Below are 11208 nucleotides of genomic sequence, written 5' to 3'. Positions count from 1 at the left end.
TATGTTGAAGAAAGTACTTTTTTTTATTATTATTTTTTTATTATTATTATTTTTTTTTTGCCATCCACCATTCAACTGGCATGCGCCCTCTTGTGGTATATTGTTAAATTGCACTGTAAAATTGCTGCTATGACCAGCAGGTGGCGGCAATTGTAACGAATAGTTGATGAACATTTAAAAAGGCTAAAAATTTTAATTGGTGTTGAGCATATTTACTTATCGTTTTTGTTTTTAGTATCAATATATAACAGTTAGTTCTGGTCCTCGAATCTGATTGGACGAGAGATGTTCCATGAGTACTGATGGTTTCACACCATCAGCACTTGGACGCTTCACTGTTTGTATCACTCTGCGTGTGTTTGTGCCATTCTAAACTAAAGTGTAAGAGCAGTGCATATGTGTTAAGAGCTACTGTATATGTACATTTAATATTGTGACATTACATATTTCATCTAGAAGGTGGCGACAAAATTCCATTTTTGTGTGTAATATGAGCCAGTTCAGGTGACGTGAGTCAGCGTCAGTCAGTGTTTTCATTCATCAGCACTACGTGATCGCTCAGGTTACGACTACACTACTAAAGCTAGGAAATAGCTTTAAACTAACAATTTCAGCATTAAGGTGCATCACAGCGGAGTGGCATAACACACTGATTAATTACACAAACTCAAAGCCTCTTACTGGAGTTTCTGGTAAGGACAAACTGTTCAAATTCACGGAAGAGATTGCGGTTTCTATAGTGAAAGACTCTTGCACACCGGTCACCGCGAAATAGGGAGGAATATTCTTGATCGAACGCCTATTTTTCCACTGAGAAAATAGGATGAATTTCACCAAAATGACATTATCTTCAGAAAGCTGACTAACACACTACTGCATCATCAACAGGTGATCGCACATGCTCCCTCTCTCACTCACTCACTCACACACTCACTCTCTCTCTCTCTCTCTCTCTCTCTCACACACACACACACACACACACACACACACACTCACACACACACACACTCACACACACACACACAAACTCTCTCTCTCTCTCTCTCTCTCTCTCTCTCTCACACACACACACACACACACACTCACTCTCTCTCTCTCTCTCTCACACACACACTCTCTCTCTCTCTCTCTCTCTCTACACACACACACACACACACACACTCTCTCTCTCACACACTCACACACACACACACACACACACTCACACACACACTCTCTCTCTCACACACACTCTCTCTCACACACTCACTCACACACTCTCTCTCACACACACTCACTCACACACTCTCTCTTACACACACACACACACTCTCTCTCTCTCTCTCTCACACACTCTCTCTCACACACACACACTCTCTCTCACACACACACACACACTCACACACACACACACACACACACTCTCTCACACACACACACACACACACTCTCTCTCTCTCACACACACTCTCTCTCTCTCTCTCTCTCTCTCTCTCAAACTCACACACACACACACTCTCTCTCTCTCTCTCTCTCTCTCTCTCTCTCTCAAACTCACACACACACACACTCACTCTCTCTCTCTCACACTCACACACACACATAAATCCTTGTTTCTCCAATAACATGTTAGAAACAATTTTGAATTACTAACGAAGGCTTGGACGCATCATTTGTTTTGAACCAGCAATGGCAGATTCTGATCTGTTGTGTAAGAAAGTAGTTCCATGAACAAATGCATTTTTTATGACCTTAGTTTTTCCTAATTTTTTTTACATTTACTTGTTTATTGAACTGTTGTATATATGCAATATCACACTGGCAATCATGTTATATGGCCCTAAATCAGCACTGCTGTGATTACATGCAGCCAAATAACAGCAGTGCTGATGTAGGCCAATATCGCACTCATGCTTGTGTGATATTGCATATATATATATATATATATATATATATATATACATACATACATACATACAGTGTTGGGGAGTAACTGAATACATGTAACGGGATTACGTATTTAAAATACAAAATATAAGTAACTGTATTCCACTACAGTTACATTGGTAATTAGAATACAGTTACATTCAAAAAGTATTTTGATTACTGAAGAGATTACTTTGCATTTTATTGTCATTTGTTTCATTTAATATTTAGTCCTTTCAGATGGAAAACATTTATACATATAAATGATGCGATCCAAAGTGCATTTGAACAGCGGTGAAACACTTTCTTATGATGTGTTACATTCATACGAGCAGACAGAGAAGTAAGTTTGAAGTAAGTTTGGAGCAGATGAAATAGAAATAAACCTTGTGTAAATTGTCAGCTTTATGCTAAGCTAAAATGCTATTTCTAGCCATTTTACATGCACGTTATCAGACAGGATTATTTTTTTATCAAGAAAATTCACGTTGGATCATAATTTCTTTTTTTCTAGTAAGACCTTTGATATTAGAGCAAAAATCGTATTCTTGATAATAATTTTTGTATTGTTTTCCTGTAAAAATATCTAAAAATCTTTAAAACAAGATCATTTTGATTTATCTTGTTTTATAAACAACACTGCATAAGATATTTATGTTTTTCAGAGAATGTGTTTTTAACATGTGTATTTTGTCTCACTGTACTGGCAGAGTTTTTATAGTCAAAACAAGTGAAAAAATCTAAAAGTAATCCAAAGTATTTAAAATACGTTACTGACCTTGAGTAATCTAACGAAATACGTTACAAATTACATTTTACAGCATGTATTCTGTAATCTGTAGTGCAATACATTTCAAAAGTAACCCTCACAACCCTGTGTATGTGTGTGTTGTGTATATATATATATATATATAATATTATTTTTAAAAACATTTGGAGGGCAATATCAGTCCTAAGTAAATAAACGTATCGTTCAGGACTTTTATTTTGAAAGTCTCGCTCAGCTGTTTGTTGTTTCTGCAGAGATTCTGGCTTCACTGCGCTCGAGTTTGACGTATCTTCAGGTAAGTGATGTTTATGTTTATGTTTATCCCGTTTAATCATAAATCAAACGCGGATTTTCTTATTTTTTTCGCAGTGACTTTACTTCAGATACGCTGAAATGTTGCTGTACAGTACAGACTGTTGTTTACAGACTTTGAAAGTAAAATACCAAAAGTAAAAAAAAAATACAATACCTTAAAAGTAGTGTTAATATATGAAGTGATACATTATTAATGTGGGTTTTATGTATTAAACCAACGTGACGTCACACGCTTGTCATGTAATATCAGCGTTTACTCTGAAATGAAAGTGACAGTTTAACGCGAATCTCCAGTTTCATCCAGTGCAGAATGAAGCTCCGGGTGAGAATCAACAAACAGACCAGCAAACTGGAGCTGGACGGACCAGAACCGACTTTATCTGAGCTCAGTGCCCGGATCAGAGACACCCTGCTGCCGCAATGTGGACTTGGGTGAGAATGATTGTTCTGACTGGTTCTGCTTGTTATGTGTTGGTATATTTGCATGTTGCATTCACCAAAAACCAGTCTAAACCAGCATGGGATCCAATTCAATCAAGCTAGACCACGTGGTTGACCAGCAAGTAATGACCTAGTAGAACATCTTGGACCAGCAACAAACCAGTTTAAAGTTGTCAAAGCCGGTCCAAGATGATTTACCACCTCAAACACAGTTACCACCTTTATCTGGTTTTATAAACTGGATTTTCCATCAGAGTTTGATTTGATGTTCATTTGATTTGCTGTCTCTGTGCAGCTCTGATGTGGAGTTTAATCTGTCTCTGAATGGAAAAGATGCTCTGCTGGACACCGGACAGACGCTCTCCTCCTGTGGGCTTGTTTCTGGCGACATGATCAGTGTGATTTTGCCAACACAAACTGCCCCACAAACCACAAGCAGCACTGGAGCCGCTCAGCAGAAACCGAACCAGACGGACACACACAGATCCAGTGAGGAGGTGAGTTCTGACCCGGTCCATGGAGAGCAACACACACGCTCTCTGAAAACAAAAGCAAACAACTAGATGCACTGAGTCAGCATGTTTGTGTGTTTGTTCAGGCGGGTCCCAGCAGCAGTGAGAGAGATGCTGTGATGGAGGAGTGGATGGAGGACGAGTCCGGAGTCTTCGCTCCTCCACCGTTGCTGTGCTGTGAAACTGATGCTGGTCTGATTCCTCACACTCTGGAGCGACTACTGGACTCAGCGAGCTGTCAGAACCCGTCAGACTGTCTGATGCTCACCGCACACCTTATGCTACTGGAGACCGGCTTTCTGACGCAGGTCAGAGTTCACCTCATGACCTCTGCTGACCCCTCACAATCACTTTAGTCTAATTATACCCAGATAGGAATGGTTAACTATATAAAATCCATTGAAATGCTTTAAAGAGGCAAAAAAATTATTTCAGCGCCATGAGTGACACCAAACAGCGTTGGCAATATTAAAGGAATATTCCGGGTTCAATACAAGTTAAGCTCAGTTAACAGCATGTGTGACATGATGTAGGTTACCACAAATTTAATTTCAACTCGTCCCTCATTACATTGAGACACTTACAATGGAAGTCAATGGGGCCTCTCCGTAAACATTTATCAAGTATAGCCACAAGATGTAAACATTATACATGTTAACATGATTTTAGTGTGATAAAATCACATACTAAGCATATCATTGTAAAGTTATAGACAATTTTTGCAATTTTGTTGCCATGGTGATGCAATGCCAGTAAACCCTGAAAGCGATTTTATCACACTACAAACATGTTAACATATATTTTGAAACCGTATGTATTTAACCCTCTGAATCTGCATACACTTTTTGCATTAGTGGATTAGTGAAAGCTTATAAAGCATTCATAACACAGTGGTTTTCATCTAAAACCATATTGTAACTCATTAACTCCTTAATTGCTCATATATTTGATATATATATGTACACACACTGGCGGCCAAAAGTTTGGAATAAAGTACAGATTTTGCTCTTATGGAAAGAAATTGATACTTTTATTCACCAAAGTGGCATTCAGCTGATCACAATGTATAGTCAGGACATTAATAATGTGAAAAATTACTATTACAATTTGAAAATAATGTTCAGAACTTCTTAAACTACTTCAAAGAGTTCTCATCAAAAAAATCCTCCATGTGCAGCAATGACAGCTTTACAGATTCTTGTTATTCTAGCTGTCAGTTTGTCCAGATACTCCGGTGACATTTCACCCCACACTTCCTGTAGCACTTGCCATAGATGTGGCTGTCTTGTCGGGCACTTCTCACACACCTTACAGTCTAGCTGATCCCACAAAAGCTCAATGGGGTTAAGATCCATAACACTCTTTTCCAATTATCTGTTGTCCAATGTCTGTGTTTCTTTGCCCACTCTAACCTTTTCTTTTTGTTTTTCTGTTTCAAAAGTGGCTTTTTCTTTGCAATTCTTCCCATAAGGCCTGCACCCCTGAGTCTTCTCTTTACTGTTGTACATGAAACTGGTGTTGAGCGGGTAGAATTCAATGAAGCTGTCAGCTGAGGACATGTGAGGCGTCTATTTCTCAAACTAGAGACTCTGATGTACTTATCCTCTTGTTTAGTTGTACATCTGGTCTTCCACATCTCTTTCTGTCCTTGTTAGAGTCAGTTGTCCTTTGTCTTTGAAGACTGTAGTGTACACCTTTGAAATCTTCAGTTTTTTGGTAATTTCAAGCATTGTATAGCCTTCATTCCTCAAAACAAAGATTGACTGACGAGTTTCTAGAGAAAGCTGTTTCTTTTTTTGCCATTTTTGACCTAATATTGACCTTAAGACATGCCAGTCTATTACATACGGTGACAACTCAAAAACAAACACAAAGACAATGTTAAGCTTCATTTAATGAACCAAATATCTTTCAGCAGTGTTTGATATAATGGCAAGTGATTTTCTAGTATCAAATGATCAATTTAGCATGATTACTCAAGGATAAGGTGTTGGAGTGTAATTTTATGTGTTAAGGCACAGTTGATGCATCGGTCAAAATTGACCCGCAAACGCAATAGATTTGTAAAAAAATGGTTATATCACATAAATAATTTAAAAAAAAATATTTTGATAGTCCTGACAAAGTTACAAAGTTTGGTTACTGTACTAAACCTGTGTGGAATAAAAAAAAATTATATATATTTATATATATATATATATATTTTATAATAATTAAAAAATATGATTTACTTCTCTTGGGTTAAAATGGCCCAAACACAATATAAAAGAGCTAAAGTTTACAGATTGGCCCCATTCAATTCCACTAAGTTAATGAGGGAAATATTTTCTGTGGTAATCAACTTCATACCACAAATGCTGTCGATTGAGCTTAACTTGCATTGAACTTGGAGTATGACAGATTTCCAGACATTCCTACCAACAAACAAATCAATGTTTTGAAAATGCCGCAGTGTTACTTATAGTCGAATCTGCACATTACACTGAGATATGATCCCAAAAATGACCCTTAACTTAAAATGGTTCTTGATTTGAATGTAATTCATGTCTCACATTGATTAGGGTTCTAGTGGGAACTCGGGTCAGATGCCAGTTGGCTGGCGGGCAGCAGGGGGCGTGTACAGACTTCAGTATGCCCACCCACTTCTCGAGAACAGTCTGGTATCGGTGGTCGCTGTACCGATGGGCCAAACACTAGTCATTAATGGTATGTTATTCAACCCACAGTTGCTGTTCACTAATAAAGTCAGTCTTCCAAAATTTTTGACGTTTATCTGTTTCTTGTTTTTTAAAAAGCCGTCCTTAAGATGGACAAGAGTTTGGAGAGTTCTAGAAAACTGGTGCTGAAACCAGATGCTTATGTGACTCCTGACTGGGCAGGTAATAGGCCAGACAAAGAATGAATTTGTCTCGGTGATGTCTGTGTAATTAATAATGTGACATGTTAACATGTTATCGCTCTCCGTAGGTGGCAGCACAGACGTCGTTTACAGAGACTTACGGAAACTCTCTCGTCTCTTTAAAGATCAGCTGGTGTATCCACTAATGGCCGCCGCCAGACAAGGTGATTTTTCCTGACACAATATAATCTATAGCTATGTATGCAATAGCATACTAACATACTACTCATACTATATCTACAGTATGTACTGTATAGTGTGCATAATATTTGAATTCTGTTGGTGCAGCACTGGGACTGCCTGCTCTGTTCGGTCTGCCAGTTCTTCCTCCTGAGCTGTTGTTACGCGTGTTACGACTGTTGGACGTCGCTTCACTCGTCTCGCTGTCAGCTGTGTGCCGAGATCTGAATGTGGCTACCCACGATCCCTCCCTCTGGAGACACCTGCTGCACAGAGACTTTAGGGGTAATGCCACAAACACACGAGACACACCTCACTTGAGCACATCAGTGTTACTAAGGCAAGTGTGTTGTTTTGTTTTGTAGTGTGTTTAGGTGCAGGCACTCAGCTCAGAGACACAGACTGGAGAGAGGTGAGTCTACCGTTCAATCAGAAAAAAATTAAACAATTAGTACACAAATTTACAATACTAGGGATGCACCGATGTAGCAGCTGCCGATATTTTTCAGCCAATTATTGACCAAATTAAAACCATCGGCTTATCGGTTATAAGCATGAAAACGGCAATATGAAAAAAACGATGGTTTATTTATAATTTATTAGTCATGTTGTAAAAACTCAGTGAATTCAAATACACAATCCAGAAATAATAATAGCCACAGTATGTGGAAGACTTTGACGTATGAGACGTTGCTATGATACCCATTAATGCTGCATGATTGACTGAATTAAGATTTAAGTCACAGTATGGCCTCGCGCAATTACTAAACTTTAAAAGGCTGCATTTCTGCATTTAGTGCTTCAGTCAGTGCTGTGTGAGCAAGTGGCGCCCTCTAGCGGTCTGGACGGCATTATCCATTATACCACTTTAATACAGAATTTAAAGGGGGGTTTTGTTCCTTTGGTTAAAACTTTTTATTTTTTCATGATGTGGTTGACATTTCTGTGGAATTGCCCAACATATGCATAGTATGAATTTGTAATGTTCTAATTCTATTTTAATGTTTGGTTGTATTAAACTGCAGAAACAAAAGTGCAAAAATGTTTTAGAAGTACAAAATAACCTTTTTTGATGTCAATCATCATGTTATCGTATTTAGTTTTATTTATCTTTTTTTATCTTTTTATCTTCTATTTATCTTTCATTGTGGCTCTCTTTAAAATGTTGGCCTGTCATGTGTTCAACAGATCCAATCAATGTTCAGTTGAAATTATTTATTGTTAGAACAGTGAAAAAGCTTTTGTACCTCTTTTTAAAGCATAATTCCTAAGTAAAATCTGATGACAAAATAAGGTAAGTGGCAAAGAAATCGGTATCGGCCTTTCGTTTTTTGTTGAAATCGTATCGACCTGTAGTTTTTTGTTGGAATCATATCTCCTATAGATTTCTGTTAAAATTGGTATCGGCCTATAGTTTATTTTTTTAAATCGGCATCGGACTATAGTTTTTTTTTTGTTGTTGTTGTTGTTAAAATCAGCCTAGCTTTTTTTTTTTTTTTTTTTTATAGGTATCAGCCTATCAGATTTTTTTTTTATTTTTATTTTTTTATTAAAATCGTTATCGACTTATATTGTTTTGTTAAAATCCGTATCGGCCTATAGTTTTTTTATTTTTGTTAAAATCGGTATCGGCGTGGGTTTTTTTACCGGTATCGGCTATAGTTTTTTTTATTATTATTAAAATTGTTATCAGCCTATAGTTTTTTGTTAAAATCAGTATCAGCTTATAGTTTTTTTTTGTTTTTGTTTTTTTTTGTCAAAATCGGTATCGGCCTATAGTCTTTTGTTAAAATCGGTATCGGTGTATTTTTTTTTTTTTTTTTTTTTTTTTTTTTTACCAGTATCGGCTATAGTTTTTTTTATTATTATTAAAATCGGTATCAGCCTATAGTTTTTTGTTAAAATCGGTATCAGCCTATTGTTTTTTTTTTTTTTTAAATCGGCATCGGACTATAGGTTTTTGTTGTTGTTGTTGTTAAAATCAGCCTAGCTTTTTTTTTATAGGTATCGGCCTATCAGGTTTTTTTTAATCGATATCGGCCTATAGTTTTGTGCTAAAATCGTTATCATCCCATAGCGTTTTGTTAAAATCGGTATCGGCCTATAGTTTGTTTGTATTTTATCGGTATCAGCCTATAGATTTTTCATTTTTATCGTTATCAGCCTATAGTTTTTTGTTAAAATCAGTATCAGCTTATAGTTTTTTTTTGTTTTTGTTTTTTTTTGTCAAAATCGGTATCAGCCTATAGTTTTTTGTCAAAATCGGTATCAGCCTATAGTTTTTTGTCAAAATCGGTATCAGCCTATAGTTTTTTGTTAAAATCGGTATCAGCCTATAGTTTTTTGTTAAAATCGGTATCAGCCTATAGTTTTTTGTTAAAATCAGTATCAGCTTATAGTTTTTTTTTGTTTTTGTTTTTTTTTGTCAAAATCGGTATCGGCCTATAGTTTTTTGTTAAAATCGTTATCATCCCATAGCGTTTTGTTAAAATCGGTATCGGCCTATAGTTTGTTTGTATTTTATCGGTATCAGCCTATAGATTTTTCATTTTTATCGTTATCAGCCTATAGTTTTTTGTTAAAATCAGTATCAGCTTATAGTTTTTTTTTGTTTTTGTTTTTTTTTTGTCAAAATCGGTATCAGCCTATAGTTTTTTGTCAAAATCGGTATCAGCCTATAGTTTTTTGTTAAAATCGGTATCAGCCTATAGTTTTTTGTCAAAATCGGTATCAGCCTATAGTTTTTTGTTAAAATCGGTATCAGCCTATAGTTTTTTGTCAAAATCGGTATCAGCCTATAGTTTTTTGTTAAAATCAGTATCAGCTTATAGTTTTTTTTTGTTTTTGTTTTTTTTTGTCAAAATCGGTATCGGCCTATAGTTTTTGTTAAAATCGGTATCGGCCTATAGTTTTTTGTTAAAATCGGTATCGGCCTATAGTTTTTTGTTAAAATCGGTATCAGCCTATAGTTTTTTGTTAAAATCGGTATCAGCCTATAGTTTTTTTTTTTGTTTTTTTTTAATCGGCATCGGACTATAGTTTTTGGTTGTTGTTAAAATCGGTATAAGCCTAGTTTTATTTTTTATATAGGTATCGGCCTATCGTTTTTTTTTATTTTTAGTATTTTTTATCGTATCAGTCAATAGTTTTGTTTTGTTTGTTTTTTGTTATAATCGGTATCAGCCTATAGTTTTGTTTTTTGTTAAAATCGGTATCGGTTTGTTAGTTTTTTTTATCGGTATTGGCCAAAAAATTCTGTGCATCCAATATTCAATACAATATTCAATTTAGCAATGGATCATATAAAAGAAATGATAAATTGACAAGCGATCATTGTTTTTAATATGCAAATACGAAGTGACCATTAATTGCATTTTAAAATTTATCTGTTGCTTTTTCTATTGCACTATTATTGATTTTCCTTTGAGCTAGGAGGTGTCATCCAATAGAAATGGAAAATGTAATTAATTTCCCTTTATGAAATGTTTTGATTAAAAAGTACATTGTGCTGTCTTCAAAATAAATGACAGTTGCTTTGATTTTGCTATCTAATACAGTGACTTTCAGACTTGTATAAGTGTGACCAAATAATTTTTAGTCTTTCTCTGTTTTGTCCTCAGCTTTACAAAAAGAAATATAAACAGAGGAAGCAGAATGAGCGTAGGGGCAGATGCAGGTTTTACCCTCCTCATGTGCCTCCGATTTACCCGCTTACCCCCATCCCACCTGCCCCTCTCCCCTTCCCCCTCTACCCTCCCGGCATCATCGGAGGAGATTACGACCAAACCCCCGTCGTTCTGCCCCGGCCACGCTTCGACCCAATTGGCCCTCTCCCCGGTCATCTCCCAGGTGCAGGTGTTCCCATTGGGCGGCGGTCTTTGAGGCCTGGAGGAAATCGTCCAGCAGACATCAGGAGAGGTTTCATCTGAACGTCAGCACTTTAAATACTCCAACATAAACTCGATGTAAACAAGAAACTCAAGAATATGCAGAGGATAAAATCATTCTGATGCAGATATTTTCTTTGTGCTCCATTCATTCAAGCAGTCGTACACAGTTACAGGTTTTTTAATCGATACACATAACAATTAAATTGTTTAAAGGAAAATTCTGTCATTGTTTCCTCATTCACATGTTCTTCCAAACCTGTTTGACTTTCGTGAAAAGTATCGTAATAGTAGTCCATA

At 36.4% G+C, this 11208-nt stretch overlaps 1 protein-coding gene across 2 annotated transcripts in view; it reads left to right on the top strand.

Moving 5' to 3' along the window:
- Window positions 1–2927: 2927 nt before the first annotated feature.
- LOC127435204 (F-box only protein 7-like) overlaps window positions 2928–11208 on the top strand; it is an 8586-nt gene continuing 305 nt past the window's right edge. The window contains exons 1-10 of one of the 2 annotated variants that reach the window (XM_051688478.1): window positions 2928–2969; window positions 3284–3421; window positions 3726–3927; window positions 4029–4250; window positions 6504–6648; window positions 6738–6821; window positions 6910–7005; window positions 7130–7306; window positions 7387–7433; window positions 10642–11208. The exon at window positions 10642–11208 is cut by the window's right edge and continues 305 nt beyond it. In XM_051688478.1, coding sequence (XP_051544438.1) covers window positions 3300–3421; window positions 3726–3927; window positions 4029–4250; window positions 6504–6648; window positions 6738–6821; window positions 6910–7005; window positions 7130–7306; window positions 7387–7433; window positions 10642–10950 — 1404 coding nt within the window. In that variant the 5' untranslated portion in view covers window positions 2928–2969; window positions 3284–3299 and the 3' untranslated portion in view covers window positions 10951–11208. The remainder of the gene's footprint in view (window positions 2970–3283; window positions 3422–3725; window positions 3928–4028; window positions 4251–6503; window positions 6649–6737; window positions 6822–6909; window positions 7006–7129; window positions 7307–7386; window positions 7434–10641) is intronic. The other variant, XM_051688479.1, reaches the window with a different exon arrangement.

The sequence above is a fragment of the Myxocyprinus asiaticus genome, chromosome 45 (genome assembly GCF_019703515.2).
Source record: "Myxocyprinus asiaticus isolate MX2 ecotype Aquarium Trade chromosome 45, UBuf_Myxa_2, whole genome shotgun sequence".
Lineage (NCBI taxonomy): Eukaryota > Metazoa > Chordata > Actinopteri > Cypriniformes > Catostomidae > Myxocyprinus > Myxocyprinus asiaticus.
This window is presented reverse-complemented; position numbering and strand designations above follow the sequence as displayed.